General features: G+C 37.6%; 1 protein-coding gene and 1 long non-coding RNA gene across 16 annotated transcripts in view; one reads left to right on the top strand and one right to left on the bottom strand.

Annotated features, from left to right (window-relative positions):
• Positions 1-20,104, top strand: part of PRDM5 (PR/SET domain 5) — a 233,282-nt gene that overhangs the window by 164,546 nt on the left and 48,632 nt on the right. For 5 of the 15 annotated variants that reach the window (XM_003899135.5, XM_003899136.5, XM_017959015.3 and 2 more), the window contains one exon: positions 9,001-9,086. The exons of 3 other annotated variants lie outside the window; for them this stretch is intronic. In XM_003899135.5, the coding sequence (XP_003899184.1) occupies positions 9,001-9,086 (86 nt within the window). Of the gene's footprint in view, positions 1-2,701; positions 2,779-5,399; positions 5,675-9,000; positions 9,089-10,554; positions 11,045-14,489; positions 14,656-17,038; positions 17,124-20,104 lie in introns of those variants that run through there. 7 more of the 15 variants (XR_002522179.2, XR_001902801.3, XR_001902802.3 and 4 more) reach the window with 7 other exon arrangements.
• LOC110743324 lies at positions 717-7,692 on the bottom strand. Its single transcript, XR_004182699.1, has 3 exons — positions 7,605-7,692; positions 6,607-6,681; positions 717-797 (listed from the first exon to the last, which is right to left on the bottom strand). It is a non-coding gene; the product is annotated as an uncharacterized LOC110743324 (long non-coding RNA).

The raw sequence follows: 20,104 nt of genomic DNA on the forward strand, positions 1-20,104 counted from the left end.
GAAAACTTGGCCAGTGTCTGGATTGTTCAGACCTTTCTGCCGTTTGTGGAACAGTCCCCTTGCTTTTGCCGCACTCACATCAAGACCCTTTCTTGTCTGTCGTCTTGCTCCCTTAGACAAATCACATGGAATGGGGGTCATTTATACACCTTGTTGGCTAAGCAAGAGCATCCTTAGTAGGGAATCTTTTACTTTCGCTTCGTTAACTTGCCTCTTTTCGTTCTGCATCTCATATTCTTCTTTTTAAAATTTGCATCAGTAAATTTCGCATTTTGTTTTGCCCTCAATAAATTCACCCAATCTGGCTTTATGATTTCCAACTGAAAAGTTTGTGAGCACATGGCTCTCCTTTTTTTTTTTTACTTCTTCCCAGTGAACCTCATGTCCTTTGAGTTGGAATCTCTTCAGAAATGAGGGAGGGATACTGTGACTGTAAGATTCTTAAGGTAAATAATGCATCCTTGAAAGGAATAGATTTTGAAAAACAGACTCCATTTGTTTTGAATCAGATGAAAAAAGTGTTTTGAGAAGTAAAGTTTCTCTTAGTTGATTTTTACATTTTATTGCCCACTTTCTCACAACTGTAAACTCTTTTAAGCTTTTAAAAGTTGAGGATCTCTAAATATTCAAGGAGTAAATGTCAAGTTCAGGTTTTTGTTGTCCTTCTTTCAAAGATGGTGTCCTTGGGTTTAACTTGTTTAGGTTAAGGGAGATTCCTCAGAGTTTGATTAATGGAGCATTCCAAGAGTAACAAGGTGGGGTTCGGTGAGGTCGGTGGGGTTTCATGGCTCTTTTTGCTGCAGGGAAAAAAAAGTATTTCGATTACAGAAAGATGCCAAGAATGAACTTGAGCTACTCCTATTTGTCAGTATAGCATTTCATTTCTCTCTATGGTGTACTTCTAGTTTATTAAATACTCCATAAACTGAAGGGATTGGAATGGTGGGATTGGAAAAGTAATTGGGTGGTGCTTTCACAATTACATTTTTGGTTTAATTTTCATTTAGAATGATTCAGTTTGCTGTTTTGTAACTATTTCCTAGTCTACAAAAGCAAAATATCCCCTGATATTCATGGAAAAAAAGGTAAAGTTCTTCTAAAGAATTCCCATATAATACATATATTTTAAAGTTCAACCATGTGGAATGATCTCAGAGTATTTTTCATGAAGCATACACTTTTGAGGTTTGCTTTTTCACTTGAAAGTGTCGCCATCTCTAAAACTGATTTTTGTTAGAAAGCTCAAAGTAAGAAGTAAAGCTATGGTTCCAAAATCTTTAAATATTATTTAATTTGGATTCATTGAAAATAATAAAGTTTGACTTTATTCCATTTTAAATTACATTTTCTGTATGTACATCTTTTCATATTTTCAAGGAATTATGAGTTCTTTGAAATCTACATTGGTTTTTAAAATATGTTAAATGACAAGTTAATGTTATTGAAGTGCTTTTTGAAAATGGTCTTTTTATATTAATCCAGATAATTATATATATATATATTATACATATATATTTAAAAACACATTAAGCTTTGCTGCTTGTTTATGAATGTTTCAAAGCATAGGGCACATTGGCTGTACACTTTTAAAAAAATTGTGGTAAAATATACATGATACATAATTTATCATCTTCACAATTTTGCATTTTTTAATCTTCAAGTTTGATCATGGTCATTATTAACATATTAATTCAGTGTATTTAGTAGCATCAACAAAACTTTGATTTCTGTGTCTCTGCTAGAGTGGTCAGGTTCACTTCTTAAATTAAATCCATGTTCTAATTTAAGAATATCAAGATTGAAGTGATTTGCAAGGTTTTTCTTCATTATTTTCATGTATTGTAAACATAGATTTTTTGAAAGAATTTGTGTCAAGATGTTGGATATTGAGGTGATTACATTGCAGTAGATGGCTATTCACTGATGTGACTTTAGGATCATTTTATCAGTAAGATTAATATCCTAAACTGCCTTCACAAATTTTCTTAAGATGCTGTTTTAGTAACAGTATGTTAATCCTTTGGTGAGGGCTAGAATTCTTCTGATGTCTTTAATTAAAATTATATTCCATTTATATGGAACATCTATATGGTAACATATATAAATTTTAATCTGAAAGGCATATATTAAACTAGGATTTGATTTTTTTCATATTGTTATTAGCCATACTTGCTAGTGGGTGGTTGTCATCATAATACATTTTCTTTGTCAAAGGCTCAAGGTAGCTTGTTGGGGCCAGGCTGGGCTCAAGTCGAGTTAGGTGTTCCATGTGGCATCCAGATGTTCCCTTTCATTACTACTAGCTGCCTTTGGAAGGCTAGCTCCAATTTTCTAGAGCTGTTTTCTGAATATCCCCCCCAGACATTTCAAATAATGTAGTTTTAAGCTACTTCCATCTCAGGTGTTCCAGCAGTGAGAATTTGGATACACTTACTTCAAGCCGAGTAAGTTAAAGTACCTCCAATTCAAAGATGAAGAGCTATAAGAAGTCTGCTTGAATAATGTTAAATTGGCATTAAGGAACTGCATTTATTCAATCCTTTTGCCTTTGCTAATGACTTTAGCTAAGTCCTTCACCTGCCCACTTCTCCAGCCCAGTGATCTTTCTTAAACCTATGTCCTTGTTTTGTATAATTTATCAGCATTTGAAATTATCTTATGTATTTTCTTTAACTTTTTCTTGTCTTTCTCATTACACTAGTAAAATTGAAGAGACAGTGATTTTGTGAAACTATTCACAACTGCATTCTCAAAGCCCAGGACAGTAACTAGAAGATGGTATGTGCTAAAAAAAAAAAAAAAAAAAAAAAAAAAAAAAATCTATTTAATGAATGAATAAATTAGCTTCATGGAGTATCCACTTTGTGGCATCTTTAAAAATTAACCAAAATCAACTTTTTATAGTTACCATCATGCTTCTGTTTGTTCCTTGATGTGTTGTTCAAAGAAAACACTGTGGCTTTCAATGTTATTCAGTGTCAGCACATAATTTAAATAAAGAGATGCAAAGAACTCATCTATTTTCCTTTAGTTAAATGAAAAATGTTTTGCGCTTATGTACACATAAATATTATTATTTATGCTGCTGTGCTCACTAAATCTATTTTATTAATCTAATACCTAAATCTCATAGGATGGTATGTCATATTTACCAATATTGTATTTCCGTTCTAAACATTGAAAGTGACTACCTGTGTATAGTTCTCAAGACACAGCTTAATATTATGTTAGTATTTGCATTCACTTGGGAACTGCTTCAAGACATAACACACATTCCTAACCTGCCCCCTACTTTTTCTTGATGAGCATTGATAACCAAAAGAATGCTGGAATCTACCAGCCAGAAAGATCTGGTTAATGTTAACTGTTATTGTGAGAAGCAGAGTTTTTGTCATTAACTTTAGAAAGTCTAACCCAATTTATGCAAAATGCTAGCCATATTACTAATATGTGATGGCATGAGGTTAAGAGTGGGTTCAAACTCAGCCTCCACTACATAAGAAGCTATGTCATCTTGAGCAAATTACTTATCCTTTCTGTGCCTTACTTTTCTCATTTGTAAACTAGGGATATGAATACTTAGATTGTAATATTGTTGCAAGAATTAAAATTGCTAATGTGTGTTAAGCATTCTGAACTGTAGAATAAAACCTAATAAACTCTATACATTTTAGCTATTGTTATTGTTTCCATTTAGATTTGTTCTTAGCTACTTTTTTTGGCTAATTTTCAGATTAATTAATTTACATGTTAGTCAGAATTTGAATACTGTGACTAGCCTAAGCAAAATAGAGATAATGTCTAAATACACCTGAGATATTAAAACATAGTAGTTATTTGAAGTTGGATCACATTGTACATCAGAGCCCAGGTACTGACAGTGACCTGTGTTCTTAGAGTTGACTAAAATTGAAGATAAGTTTTTGTTCTCTGCAGGATCATTTTATGTGTAGGTGAAAATATTTCCTAGAAACATTCTTCACAGTAATTTGAAATAATGAAGGCAAATATCATATGCATAATGTGAGGAAAACCTAAGAATAACAATTTATCTTTAATATGAAAATTAGGAAAATGACTTTAGTAATTATTAACATGTTGACTGTACAGGTAACCTTCAGGTTCCAATTGTGTGATAGCTTTGTTCTTGGAGATAGCAGATAGCTTTGTCCTTGGAGTCCGAAAGAGACACAGGAGTGCCCTAAACATCCTTCAACCAAGAGAGTAGAAGTTTAATGTAGAGTCTAAGCTGATTTGCAAACTACACAGTATAGTTTTCAAATAAATTGCTTATAAAAGCCATTTACATGGTCATGCACTTTGAAGCTGGAGTACATTGTAGGATGGAATGAAGGAATAGAGTTGAACTTACCCAAGTTTCCCAGATATGTCAGCTCAGTGTTGGGGAGTGGCATGGGGTAGAAATACCAGTCATCTAGAGGTGTTCTGAGTGGTTTATGTAGACCTCATGGGCAACAGATGTGTAGACATCAGTGATAAGAGTAATTGCCACTGTTAAGAGTAGGATGACTGGGCTGGGCGCAGTGGCTCAGGCCTGTAATCCCAGCACTTTGGGAGGCGGAGGTGGGTGGATCACGAGGTCAGGAGGTCGAGACCATCCTGGCTAACACGGTGAAACCCCGTCTCTACTAAAAATACAAAAATTAGCCAGGTGTGGTGGCGGACACCTGTAGTCCCAGCTACTCGGGAGGCTGAGGAAGGAGAATGGCGTGAACCCGGGAGGTGGAGGTTGCAGTGAGCCGAGATTGTGCCACTGCACTCCAGCCTGAATGACAGAGCGAGACTTCGTCTTAAAAAAAAAAGAGTAGGATGACTGTGTTAATTTGTTAGTGCTGTTGTAGCAAGATGTCACAAACTGAGTGGCTTAAACAATAAAACTGTGTCGCCTCTCAGTTCTGGAGGCTGCAAGTCTGAGATCAAGGCACTTGCATGGCCATGCTCCCTCTGAAGGCACTAGGGAAGGATCTGCTCCAGGCCTCTCTCCTGGCTTCTGATAGTTCTTGGTTTGTGGCAGCATAATTCCAGTCTTCACATGGCATTCTCCCTGTGTGTCTCTGTCTTCACAAGGCCATCTTTTTATGAGGACATCAGTCATATTTGATTAGGGGCCCACACGACTCCAGTAACGTTTGCAACAACCCAGTTGCCAAGTAAGACCATATTATGAGGTACTGGGGTTTAGGACTTAAACATATGAATTTGGTATGGGAGGGCACAATTCCATTCATAACAAGTGACCTTGTATCTGTTGTCCCAATTGAGACACTGGTGAGAGTGAAAGGGAGTAATATTGTATTAGGGTTCTCCAGAGAAAAAGAACCAATAGCATATGTATAGATATATATGAGGAGATTGATTATGGGAATTGGTTTACACAGTTATGGAGGCCAAGAAGTTCCATGATGTGCCATTTGCAAGAGACCCGGGAAAGCCAGAGGTGTAATATAACCTGAGTTTGAAGTTCTACAAACCAGGTGAGCCAAAGGTGTAACTCAGTCCAAGACCAAAGGCCTGAAAACCAGCAGCAGGGGTTTGTTGATGTAAGTACTGGAGTCTGAAGGCCAGAGAACTGGGAGCTTCCTTATGCAAGGGCAGAAGGTGGATGTCATCTCAGATCAAGGAGAGAGATGGAGGGAGGGAGGGAGAGAAGAAGTAGAAGAGGAGGGGGAGGAGGAGGAGGGGGAAGAGGAGAAGAAGAAGAAGAAGGAGAAGGAGGAAAGAGAAAGAAAGAAAGAGAGAGAGAGAAAAGAAAGAGAAAGAAAGAAAGAAAGAAAGAAAGAAAGAAAGAAAGAAAGAAAGAAAGAAAGAAAGAAAAGAAAGAGAAAGAAAGAAAGAAAAAGAAAGAAAGAAAGAAAGAAAAAGAAAGAAAGAAAGAAAGAAAGAAAGAAAAGAAGTGGAAAGGAGGAGGAGGAAGAGGAGGAGGGAAAGAGAGATAATTAATTAATTCACTGTTCCTCCATCTTTTTGTTCTATCCTGGTCCTCAATGGATTGAATGATGCCTGCCCATGTTGGTGAGGGTGGATCTTTACACAGTCTACTAATTCAAATGCTCATCTCTTCTGGACACACCCTCAGAGACCCAGAAATAATGTTTTACCAGCTACCTGGCCACATCCCTTAACCTAGTCAAGTTGACATGTAAAATTAACCAGCTATTACTATATTGTTCTAGGATAACAGGCATAAACTGAGACTACTTTAGACAAATCTGGATATATGGTCGCCGCACCCATAGGATAGGTATAATTTATCCAGTTTTTCAAAGGTTCAATGGCGTTGGATGATTTTCTCAGAGTTACAACTGGACGGAGGATGAGCAGTATTCAAACCCAGGACAATCACATTCCAAAAAAATAATTTAAAAAGCTATGTCTTAAAAGAAGTTAGCCTTTTTAAGTCTATGGACAGAATTCCTATATTATGACCGTAGGTAAAGTTGGAAATGGATTCGTTATGTTCCCTTCTTTAAAATTCCTTACTAGTCTTTAACTATATATTTCTTTCTTTGCTTGATGGATTTTGGCTGTTATGAAAGGAAATAGTAACCTGGTATATTATATTAGGATAAACATATAATTATTTACCTGATGACTGCAAGTCTTTTGTTTTTGTTTGCTGGCCTCTCTATTGGTATTTGGAGAACAAAACCAGATGTAAAGCTATGTGATACAAAGAGAATAGCTATGAATATTAAATTATCTTAGGCTTGCTAGAAAAATAATTTTACATAAGTGTAGAGCATGTTGCTATTCTTATCGTGCTTTATCCCTAATATAGATTTGATTTATTGGTGATTTCATTGTTCATAAATAAGAAGGAAACATTTTAGCCTTCTTTATTATCTATCACCAAAGTAAAATAAACTTTGAAAATCTAAAAAATGACTTTTTGTACTTTATGAAGAAGAAAATGAAAAAATTATCTGGAATTGTGTGATGCAGGAGCTACCACCATTTAGCAGTCACATTCTGCTATGTTTTCTTCCTGTCCTTTTCCTTTGTGGTTCAAAGTTAAATGATTAAGATCTCAATAAATGATAGCTCCTGCTGCACTCCTACTGTTGCTGCCGATGCTGTTACTGCTATTACTCTGATGTTCATTTTATATCATCATCCTGAAATAGAAACATTCTAGATATATCAGAGAAGTGATATCATTGTGACTTAGAGTCTGAGTGGAGGGAGAAGTGAGTAAAAAAGTCGGGGGTTATCTTGAATGGCTCCCAAGTTTTTTATTTGCTAACTAGGTACAACAAGTTTTTTATTTGCTTACTGTACAACTAATCAGGACAGGATATATAGCACAAAGACCAAAGGATAAATACCACAAATTCAAAACAATGCACACTGATTTAAGCTGTTTGTGAGATACCCAAGGGAGGGTACCTGTTAGACATATCTATACCTGGTGATTGGGGCTCAATAGAGATCTGGAATTTAGATAAGCATGTATTATCAACTCAGGGTTAAAATAAGATTATGTTTTCCTAAATGTTACCAAGCCTTTGTCCTACTGACTTTGAAAAGCCACACCTTCCCAGAGTCATGATGATCCTAAGGTCAATAAGTCTAGGTCAGCTTACCTAGTACAAAGGTTGATTTTGTCTCAGAGAAGTTGGCAAGTCTGGATAGCTCATTTAAGGACCTGTTCCTGTTTGTGTTGTGATTGTTGTTTTTAGTTTCTTGCTAGTTTGGGTGTTTGTCACCATTTTACAGTGCCTGGTCCAAAGGGAGAATCCTGGGTGCTCCTCCCCAAGGAGGAGAGGCTAGAAAATGCCGCCTGGCAGGGGCACTGCTGCAGGTGCTTCCATATGATGTCATTGCTGGAAACAAAGTTTGGGAGAACAGTGCAAGGCCATTGTGCAATGGGGCCAGCCTTGAGACCCAGGAATGTAACTGTCCATTTCATGAAGCAGTGTTAGGGACAGGGGAGAGGTCAAGTAAGGCCTTGTTGAAAAGTGATCCCTGGATCAAGCAACAAAGGGCATTGTTGACCCCATAAGGGAGTTGACTGGGATAATGCACATGATATCCAGGTTGAATTAAAATCAGAACCAAATGGAACATGTGAGAGTAGAGGAAGAACATACACTGCTAGTCAGAAGGCCTGGCTCTGAAGGGAAGACAGAAGTTTTACATTAGCTGAAGGAAAATATTTTATTTTATTGATCTTTGATTGCAGCCAGGGTCTAGCATCCTGCTGTGTAAGTACATTGTTAAATGAAAGAATAAATCAATTAGTGATTTTGAGCTACTGTCCATCCTAAATAATTTGGCTTTTATAAGAGGGCATCTTCAGATCCCTTTTGGAGATTAAATTTTGTCACAGTTTTGTCATTTCACAGTAGAATTTTTTTTTAAAATGTGCTGTGTATGCATGTGCTTGTCTTGAAAAACATCTTGGCTGTTTTCAAAATTATAGCCTCTAGGTGAGAGGTATTTGATTATATCAGAAAGTGTGGCTTAATTATTATTTAGTTTAACTACCAATGGTCCTTTTGAACATACACCAATTTTATGAAATTCTTTTGAAACTCACAGCCTTAACTGAGTCAAATTCATTTATATGAAACAAAACAAAGTGTCAATAAATCAGGTAAATAATTCCCCTTTAAAGAGTAGTACAGTGACAGAGCAAATTGATTAACATAAAATATTTTTAACAAATTCTTAAAATTACGAGATTTAATTCGGACTCAAGTATTAAAAGGAATATGCAGCAAATATGCTACTGGCAAATGTTTATTTTTGAGTATCAGAAGTGCCCTGGGCTCAGTGCCCTCTCCACAGGAGGGGAGGCCACAGTCCACTGCTGTCCTGCACAGCCCATGCTTGGGTCTGCCCCGCTGTGCCTGGAGCCCACTTGAAGTAGCACAGGGCATGTGTGGTGGCCAGGATCTGAGTGTATGAGAAGTGATAGCACAGGACTGGTTCTGCTACTTCACGTTTTTCTGACATTCAGGCTTCCTTTATTTGTAGGTGAGCGTCCCTATCAATGTCCTTACTGTGAAAAAGGATTCAGTAAAAATGATGGACTGAAGATGCACATTCGTACTCACACCAGGGTAAGATTATATTCTATTTCATTAATATTGATCATGAAAACCATACTTATTTTAAAGGAAATATATTTAACTTTATATTACAAAATAAAGGCAATATACTGGAAGTTATATATCTATATTTATGATAGACATTTAAGGATAATTTTTTTAAAAGACAAAACAATGAAAAAAAAGATGAAAAAAAACACGAATTGAAACCCCAAAAAGGTTTTTATTCTTTGAATCAGGAATCAATTTTCAGGAGTTATAAATGATGAACTTCAAGATAAATAGATTTTTAACATTTTAATACTACAATATTTAAAGGTTTTTCCTGCAGAACATTCACCAGTAATAGGAACATTTTTTAATAGAGTCTGCAAATTTGTCAGCATTTGACCATTAAGTAATACTGATGAGCAAGTATGTTTGCAAGAAAGACATTGCAGATAAATTACCAGGACAGGTGGAAAATAAGGAAGTGTAACTCAGTGCTTCACAGGGCATGCCTAGTGCTGTGGCTTATTCTTCCCAGGGTACCCTTTGTTCCTTTGCTGTCAACACTCTCACTGAACTATTGTCGTTCTGTTATCTATGCCTTTTCCAGACTCAAGCATCTGTTTCACATGCCTTTAAAAAAATGTAAGCAGCTTACTCACCATCACCCCATTTCATAGCTAACTATTCCATTTAAGGCACAATTAGACACTTTAAATGAACTTTCCACATGGAAATTTTGTGTTGTTTTAAATAGCTATTGTTGATTTTGCTCTATTCAACTTTTCACTGCATTATCTTTCAGTTTCTTTTCAGTTTCGCCTTTTAAAGTGCATATGGTCTGTATGTAAATGATATTTTTTTTCAAATATTAAGAGACTTATCTAATCCCCTTTAGAACAATTCTAATTTAAACCGCTCCTGGATTTTACTTTTTACCTTAGCTATAAAAGAAAAACTTTAGAGGAAACACATAGTAGTAATATTCTTCCCAGTATAATAATACTGTAGCCCTCCACTTCAGTTCGGCAGCACATAAAATCTATCCCCTGAGGTCCCCTTAAGAGAATACTTTATTTGTCTTTGTGGTGAAGAGAGGGAGCTTCTCCACTCATTAAAACAAATCTATAGCAGGTTTCTCATTCTAGTTTGTAGTATCATATTCATATTATGTGAATATTAGGAATTGGAGTACTTCCTAGATATAAAAGTACTTCATAAACCGTAAAGGATTAGAAAGATATTCCTGTTTATAATAGCATGATTTAAATATACAATATCCAAAATATTTCACAATGAGTATTATGAAAGAAGTTTAAATTAGCTTTAGATTAGGAGGTTATTTTACATGTGAGCAGTTGTCACAGATGTATCAATAATGTATTCATTTAAAAGATGCGGACTTAGGCAAAGGGGCCCTGGTTCCTCTTAATAGAAACCAGTGATATTGACAGAAATTTACATATGATGTTGTTTTACTTGATTACTGAAGGTAGACATGATTACAACACGGAAGAAGCTGTTTAAATCACTGCAAGAAAAAATATTTTGGGGGTTTTTCAAGAAGGTGAGACATTTCCGATTCAATTGAGTTGGTTTTTACTTCATTTTAATATAAAGTTATTAATGAGAATAATACAGATAGTTAAGATGAATAAAAATAAACACACAATCACTAATTACATGCCAGTACTCTTTTAGACCTTTGCATTTATTAATTTATTTAAGCTTCACAACAACTCTATGAGGTAGCTGTTATTATGATTTCTTTTTGAAAAACAAGAAACTGAGGCACAAACAAATAAGTGGCAGAGTTGAGATTTGAACCTAGGGAGATTGGCTACAGAGACCATTTGCAATTTTTTGCCTATTATTCAACTGAATATTTTCTCATTCCACCGGCTCATATATTTTCTGGTATATTTCCACACTAAACAAATTACAGTAATGACCCCAAATTTAAAAGTCCCGTATCCTTTTGAATTTTTTTTTTTTTTTTTTTTTTTTTTGAGACGGAGTCTCACTCTGTCGCCCAGGCTGGAGTGCAGTGGCCGGATCTCAGCTCACTGCAAGCTCCGCCTCCCGGGTTCACGCCATTCTCCTGCCTCAGCCTCCAGAGTAGCTGGGACTACAGGCGCCCGCCACCTCGCCCGGCTAGTTTTTTGTATTTTTTAGTAGAGACGGGGTTTCACCGGGTTAGCCAGGATGGTCTCGATCTCCTGACCTTGTGATCCGCCCGTCTCGGCCTCCCAAAGTGCTGGGATTACAGGCTTGAGCCACCGTGCCCGGCCCTTTTTGAATTTTTGAACCTCGATATAAGGATTCCAACACTGTCTCCAAAGTATTCAGCTGCAGATGGTCCCTTGTCAGAAGTTTTCTGACATTAACTGCACAAAAAGAAAACAAATTCTAGGCTTTGACGAAGGGAACTCAAGAGAATGTACAGACCAGGAGCACTCAGGATTTTAGGCAGGATCGCCCACAATGAGTAGAAGATCCAAGGAACAGGTTAAATATGTGTAAGCCTTTTGGGTTTTACCTCAAACTCTTTTTTAATTTTCCTTTTTTGTGCATTTTTTAAATATTTTACCCAAGCAGTTTTATTTTGAAAATACTGTTTCCTAAGCATTGAATAAATACAGATAGTCTTTGCATATTAGTTCAAATTTTCAAAAGCCTACTAAGGTTATCAGCTAGTACAATCAAACTATTACTAAAACTCAAAAGAGATTTTAAAAAATATTATAGAGGAACAACCTCTGCAAGATCATATTTTCCCAGTATTATTTGCATTTTGTAAGACTCCAGTCAAAAAAGATACTGTTACATTTGGGCCATAACACATTTCAATTTCAATTTTGCATTCACATTACCTAAGCATTTAAATAACTCTAATTCCCAGACATTTTTGGTCCTATTTTAAAAGTTTTTAATTCCATTTTAGCAACAACAGAAAAAAAATAAGCTATCTAATTCAGTAAGGTACATCTTTAGGAAGTTTTGCTGAGACAACCCAAGATGCTGTGTCAGGCCTGTACCCCCAAGTTTGCATTCTGTAGTGACTGCATGAATGCCTTCTAGAAGGAACCTAAAGCCATTTACTCTCTGGTTATTGTCTATAGGGTGCAGTAAGAGCCCCAGATGTGGGAGATAATTTTGCCAAAATCTAATTAATCATTGACCTTTCTTGGAGAGACCAGAGTTTGAGGTGAAGTCTGGTGATTTTACTTCCTTCAGTCTATTCTCTTTATATTTGTTGTTTTCAGCTTCTGGCTATGTTGTACCTAGTTGTGTTTTTCATTGTATTTTTGCAGCTTAGATCTGTAGTCTGCTATCTGCAGTTAAATTTCAGAAAATTCTTGGCCATTTTTTTTTTTTTCAAATTTGTTTTGTCCCTTTCTTTCTGTCTTCTTATGGGACACCAGTTACACATGTTAGACTATTTGATATTGTTCCAGAGTTCTTGAATACTCTATTCTCTTTTTGTTTCCTTTGCATTAAAAAAAAAAAAAACTCAGTGTTTTTCTCTGTGTTTCTAATTTCTATTGATATTTTCAACTTCATTGATTTTTCTACCTCTGTTGTGCTGTCTGCCTATTGAAGGAGTGCATCTTTGATACTATGTTTTTCATCTCTAGCATTTTCACTTGGATTTTAAAAAATTGTTTCCATAAGGCCTGGCACAGTGGCTGATTCCTGTATTTCCAGCACTTTGGGAGGCTGAGGTGGGAGGATTGCTTGAGGCCAGGAGTTCGAGGCTGCAGTGAGCTATGATCGTGCCACTGCACTTCAGCCTAAATGACAGAGTAAGACCCTGTAAGACTCAGTTAAAAAAAAAATACTATTACATTTAGGCCGTAACACATTTCAGTTTTAAATTTGCATTTAAAAATAAAATAAATAAATAAGAAAATAAATAGTTTCTATATTTCTATTGAAATTGCCCATTTGTTCATCTGTGTGACCCACCTTTTTCACTGGATTCTTTGACATATTAATTGTAATCATTTTAAATTCTTTCTTTGGTGTTTCCACCATCAGGGGCATCTGTGGATCTCATTGTTTTGACTATTCTATCTCTTGATAATGAGTGGGAAGATTGCAAGAGTTTGCTTTTTAAGTGTAACATAATTTTTGCACGTCTGTTTGTGTGTGTGTGTGTAAAAGAAACTAAGTCTGTAAGTCTAATTGGAGACTAAAGTAAACTCTGCTTATGCCTGGAAATAGGTATACTTCTTCTTCTGCTAGGCTGTTAATGTGAGTGAGGGCTTGAGTCAGTCTGGTCAGGAGCTAAGCTAGGTTTGGGGTTTATTGTTCCTGTGGTCACCACAGGCTATAAGCTTCTCCAGTGGGTGGACTGCTGCTGCTGTGTTCTTCATGCGAGGCCTGGAGGCTCAGCAGGCTTTTCTTGAGGATCCTTCCTCACCATCAGGTTTTGGCAGATCCTGTGTACCTTTGCCACAGAACATGTTTCTGCCTTTGTCCCTCCACTGGCAGTAGCCTGCTGGTGCTTGTTACTAGGCACGAGACTTAAGTAGGCCAAAGGGCTTTCCTGGGGCCCCTGCTCTAGCATTAGTTGGGTAGGTGCTCTGCACTTGAGTCTCAGGGTTGTGACTTTATCAGAATTTCTGCCTCTACCCTGGTGCTAGGTGGCCCCTGCCTCTGACTCCACTCAGGGTCAGCTGCAGTGTCCTAACCACTAGCTACCTATGACTATCGAAATTTAATTAAATCTAATTAAATGCAATTAAAAATTTACTTTTTCAGTCACATTTGCCACTTTTCAGGTGCTCTATAGGCACATGTGTCTGGTGACGACTGTATGCCACAGCACAGATATAGGACATTACAGTCACCACAGAAAGCTCTGTTGGACAGCACAGGCCTAGAGGGTGGATGGTTTCCTGGCCCTACCGGCTGTGGCAGGTGAGCTCCACCTCGTATCTTTGGAGTAGAAGGTTTGGGGCATGAGAAAGAGGTTTCTGCCCCACTTCCCACAGCAGCAGACCTCTCCTGTGGATCCCTTGGGTTCTTGGGCTCCCCTGGGTGTCAGTGCAGGATATGTAGGCAGGTTCTGTCTCTCTCCAGAGGCCACGGGTCATTGCCTGGGACCACAGCACCTGAAAGTTTCATGTTCCCAGCAGCTGCTAGCTTTTGCCTCCTGTCAAAGCACAGTAACATCTGGGATGTGGTAGGTGTCTCCCTCCTCACTCAGAGGCAAAGACTTTTGTTTCCTGTGTGACCAGGTTTGTGGCCTGGGTGGTTTGTGCTGCTCCCTGGCAGCCGCTGCTCTTCACCTTGTACACACACAGCACAGAGACAGAAAGCAGATGGGTTCCTTCAGATACTCCTACTCCACCCTCAGACCTTGTCTGTGCCACCCGGGGGCTCTCTAAGGTATCCTGCCCTGCGTCTAATCTTTCTTAGGAATGCTGATGGAGCCAGTGGAAAAGAGATGAGTGGCTGTGGACTTTCCATGTGCCAGGGTCCCCAGGATTCTAACCTAAATGCTAGTCCGCAATCCTTAAGGAATCAACCATCACTTGTTTTCTTCCTACCCATTTTGTGACAGTTCTGTCTTCCTCTGACAAAGGTGAGACCATTCTGTGTTCCATTTTTTTTTTGACATTTAGTTCATCTGATTGTCTTGTGACCTTATAGCTCACAAAATGTTTCATGACCTTAAGCTTGAAAGAATGACTAAATTTTTCAGTTTTCTGTCACTATTAAGTTGGGGGTAATGTTCTTTGTGGCTTTCCACATCCTATGAGTAGTGATTTATTTTTAACTATATAGGGTTTTTGGGGATAACTTTTCCCACTTAATGGCTCTAGATTAATTTCCTGCCCAGGAGCTGATAAAAGCGGAACTTCTTGCATTCCGTGTCCAGTTAGCTCCTCCATTCAGTCAGGGAAGCACCCCTATTTAGAGGCCCTGTGTGAACTTAGGCCATTTTGCTATGGTTTCTCTAAAGGGGCTCTGTTTCCTAGGATGCAGTCAGACCCTGGCAGCCTCAGGCAAGCCTCAGCATGCTTGCCCTCGGGGCACTGGCACTTGGAGTCATTTCTCATCCCTGTCTAGATCTACCTTTTCCTGTCACATTCATAGTCTTTGTTCTTTGCTTGCATGGTGGAGGAGAGAGCTATTTGGAGGAAGCAGGTCCTCTTTTGGGGAAGATTTTTTTTTTTTTTTTGAGAGAGGGTCTTGCTCTGCTGCCCAGGCTGGAGTGTGTGGTGCAATCATAGTGTACTGCAACCTTGAACTCGTGGATTCAATGGTCCTGTAGTCTCAGCCTTCTGAGTAGCTGAGACTACAGGCATGCACCACCATGCTTGGCTAAGTTTTTAAATTTGTGTGGAGGCAGGATCTTGCTATGTTGCCCAGCCTGGTCTTGAGCTCCTAGGCTTAGGTGATCTTTTGGCCTCAGCCTCCCAAAGTACTGGAATTATAAATGAGAAATACCATGCCTGGCCAAGATTGTCTTAGTTTTCACACTGTAGCTTTAAACCAAGATTTGGTTTAAAGATTTGAATTTTTCCAAGGCCTTTGGCCTTGGGGGTACCCCAGGTATGCTGCCAGACCTTTCCCTTCTTATCTCTGTTGTCTTTGTCTCAAAGGTCTGCTTTACCACTCCAAACTACATGAGGTAGAGAAATGCCAGTTGCTGAACTCTTTGTGTGCAGTGCCTCAAGTCCATTTTAGTCTTAGGAACTATGGATCATCTGAAAATTATAGAGCATATGTTTTTATTGCATTAGATACATTGAGCCACAACAGTCACTCAGTGAGTTAGGACACAACCTCATAAATACCCATTTTATAAACATTAGGTTCAAAAGAAATTGTTGTTTGTAACTGTTTACCACAGAAAACTTCATGTCTTGTATAACCACTTTTGATTTCAACATGGAAGGCACCTGGACCAATTAGAAAGTTATTTCAGAAACTCTGTCTTTTGAACACCATTTCAAAAACCCAATTAGCTTATACAGGTTTCAGGTTTCTAAGATTGCAGTTCTCTCCAGCCTTGTTTGCAGAAATAGCCAAATTAGTTCTTACAAAATTAAAATGGAATTGCCAGTGGTTACAAGTAACAGCAAGTCTGTTATATTGTTTTATATTTTATTAATTTTCTTTCATGAGCTTTCTCATCCCTGATCCTCAGGTTGTTCAGATGGTAGGTCTAGGTTTAACAGACATGTGCCTTTTGCACTTTCTCTTGACACTGTGAGACCATGAGTCTCTGAGTCCAAATGAGGGTGGGTATCTCAGAGTTCCTAGGCATCAGACACCTTTGAATTTATCTAGAGGCTTTGGGTGGTCTATTGATGTAGGATTTGGAAATTATCCCAAAAACTTTTTGACCAATACATCAAGCTGATGAACCATGTGAATGAGTGTAAGCGTGATGTTGAAGGAAAAAGAAAAGAGCTCATTCTATGTGAATTAAGATGTTAAGGCAGGAGGAGTGAGGGCTGCTGTATGCTAAAGGGAGGAAAAGGCAAGAAGAACTTTCCTAGCTCCAGGAGCATTGTATAGAGTATATGCAGCCTTGGTTGAGAACAGAAAGGAGTCTTTTAAGGGGAGAATCAGCTTGAAATCCTTATGGACACATTAGGAGGCATGCATAAAAAGCTTAGGAGACAGATACAAAAGCAAGTTGGTTGAATCAGATTGGGAGGGCTGGTGGATTCCAGGACTAGAGATAGAGGGTGATATTTGAGTTGTGTTTGAAGGAGTATGGTAGAGGGCAGGCCAGAAAAAAATGTGACTGCATAAACAAAGTGCACACCTACAGATACAGTAAGGGTGGCCTGTCCACTGTAACTGAATGTGAGGATACATGTTGAAGGATGACTTATGTTGAGATAGGCTGAGATTGAGGAGTTGGTATGAATTGTGAAAACATTTTATCGTGTGTGTTTGGTTTGGTTTCGAGTAGAGGAGTGAAATTATAAGTTCTATCTCTTTGAAAGGTTGCTCTGAATCATTCTCCAGCAAGAATTGAAGAAAGCAGCACTTGAGTCAGGGAGGCCCAGTCAGGAGACATGATGGAGCCAGGTGAGCAGGAGTAGGGACCCACATGAGATGGCCATGGGATCTGAGAGTCAGGCATGTATATGAGGGACACCTTTGAGGTAAGTGTTGACAAAGTTTGGACAAAGTTTAGACATACTCAGTATAGGTGGTGAAGAATAGGGAGGAGTCACAGACGAATCTAGGATGCCTACAAGGGGCATTTTGGGGTATTGTGATTTTCCACCTAGAGATAGGAAGAGCAGCTTGTGGGTTTAGAGAGGAAGGAGGGGGAGGAGCAGATACTGGATTCACAATTATCTTGGTTAAGTGCCTGAGGAGCACTCATAGCTGTGTCTGTCTTTATGTCTGGATAAGAAAAAGAGATGTACAAATTTAATAACTTTTAAAAATAATTTATTATGATTTTGGAGAAAATTTAACATTTTTATAATTTCTAAACTTCATCAGCTTTTGTCCTATAGGAACAAAAGAATATGCCTCATTGTCACTGTTTGAAAATATCTTTAATTCAATTTTGGAATTAGTGAATCTTTTATTGTTTCTACAACCCATATATTTCTTGGAGAATTTTATATGCCTTGCCAAGGAATCATTTAAGATAAATGACTTTAAAATACCATTGTATTTTATTTGGCTCCAAATATATACCTGCATGAAGTTGAGCATTCTTATTCTATCACAGTAAGGCATTTTCTTTTGTAAAAGGGAAATCAGACCACTTGAAAAATCACTTTCCTTTCAGGGACCGACAGCATCGTTACCACCTTTCTTTTTCTTCATTTCTCCTTTGTGAAAATTCTTTCTGATGGTCATCAACCCACTTGGCAGAGTGCCCTCTATTCTTAATCTCTGTGTAACTTCTGCCCATGAGCCAGTCAGCTCTCTTAAATATCACCAGAAAAGAAAGTTTTAAGTTTCCCAGTTAGGAATACTTTTTTGGCATGCCAAATGATGTTCTTGAAATAAGGACTTCTGGTCCAGGCATGCAAGATCATGATTCTCTGGATTTTGATAGGCTTTGAGAATAAAAGGTGAAATTTTTAAATAAGCTGGATTTCATTCTCTTGGCAAACTTTTTGGATTGGTTAATTATCCCATAGGAAAATAGACAAAAGTCTTTTGTGGAACAAAATTCTGTTTTACTATAGTTAAGGTTACAAGAGTAGAGTTACATTAATGTGAGGGATTGAACTGACTAGAGGCATTGGCTGTGATTTTTCTACAGTTTTTAAATGGTATTTGCATTCTCATTCAATATGTCTTTGCTTAGCTTGAGGTTTTTGCAGGGAGGGGAAGCTAGTACTACCCACCTACCCATCTAGAACATAATGTGCATTAGTTGGAATAATGGTGTAATAAGGTAGTCTCCAAGATGGTGCCAGTAATCTCTTTCCTCCCTGTATGCACATGCTGCTCTTTACATTAACAAGTACAGTCCAGTTTCCCTTTCCTCGAATCTGAGCTGGGAACAATGAAATGACTTGCTTGGACAGTAGAATGCAGCAGAAGTGATGTTCTAGGACCTCCGAGGCTGGAACAGAATAAGCTTTGAACTTCTGCTTATATCTCTTGGGACCAACCACCATGTTGTGAGGACCCCAAGGAATGTGGAGAGGCCAGATAGGCATGCCACACAGTAGCCAACATGTACTGCCAGTCATCTGAGTAAGCCATTTTGGCTTTCTAGCTTAGTTGAGCCTTCAGATAACTTCAGCTACAGCCAACTGACTGCAACTGCAAGAAAGACTCCAAGTGAAAACTGTTGCAGAACCCAGTCAATCCACAAAACCATGAAAAATTATGTTATTTTTATATCATTAAACAAAATAATTACAATAAACAAATATTAAACCATAAACAATAATAATGTATTTTTTGGAATGGTTTATTATGTAGCAATAGATAACTAGAACAAGTACTAAATATTACATAATGCTAAGTACAATTTTAATTGTGTAATATTCTTTTATATTTTAAATGATCAACATTTCTGGACAGAGCATTAAAGTGAGCACTTACTAAATGTTCCCAAAGAGAAGTTAGCTGTTGTATCTCAATATCACTGTTTACCAATGGGAGCTGTGTTTTGTTTTTGGAAAACACACACCTTACAACTCAGTGTTAAAAAATATACTAACAGTTGTTTAGAAAGGCTTGTAGTATTCTGAAAAAGATTTTTCTTTAAGTTCACAGGAAAGTGTGAACTTAAAGGCTCTCATTATACTTACATACTATTTAATCTGTAGATCCAAAAATCTGATGGCAAATTTGCCTATGTAACACTGAAATTTGTATAAACAAATTAAGAGCTTTCATTTTAAGTAATTGGTCTTATAATTGGTGTGATATTAGGATGGCTAAAGTGAATAGGCTCATCAGCATTATACAGTTTTCTCCTTAATACTTTCTAGAATATTAAATGATAACGAAAATGTCTGAAACTGGGTTATCTAGCAGTACTGCTGTAATCAGAATGATACTTGTTCGGGGGCATCAGGAAGGTAATTCTTGCTGTTGAGGTTGGTTGTCTGGCAAACTCAAGCGTGGGTGATCTCTGGTTATGATTAGGAGGTTGATTGGGACGTTCCCTATTTGGGACTTTCTTTGTTAATGCTCTCTGACTAAAGCTGTTTTAAATACACAAACCTCTGCTTTTGAATTTAGAAAAGTTGTTACAATTTGTTTATATGTTTCTCCTTTTTAGGTTGTGACTTTCATGTGGGCAGGAATTGTAGCTCACATCTCTTTTCCCTTAGCAGCCGTGTGCCTGGCACCTAGTGAGTTATTAGGTTTGTTGAAAGAATGAAGTGAAATTATGTCAGAAGCAAATTATTAAATTTTTCAAATTAACTCAGCAAATATATAACTAGATAAGATACATGAATCCATTCATTTATTTATTCAACCAACATTGATTAAATGACTACAGTGTGCTATGAGCTTGGACTACAGTAGTACACAAATCAGACCTTGTCTCTACCTTCAGTGGAACTGGGAGTCAC

This window comes from Papio anubis, chromosome 3 (assembly GCF_008728515.1).
Source record: "Papio anubis isolate 15944 chromosome 3, Panubis1.0, whole genome shotgun sequence".
In the NCBI taxonomy this organism is placed as follows: domain Eukaryota; kingdom Metazoa; phylum Chordata; class Mammalia; order Primates; family Cercopithecidae; genus Papio; species Papio anubis.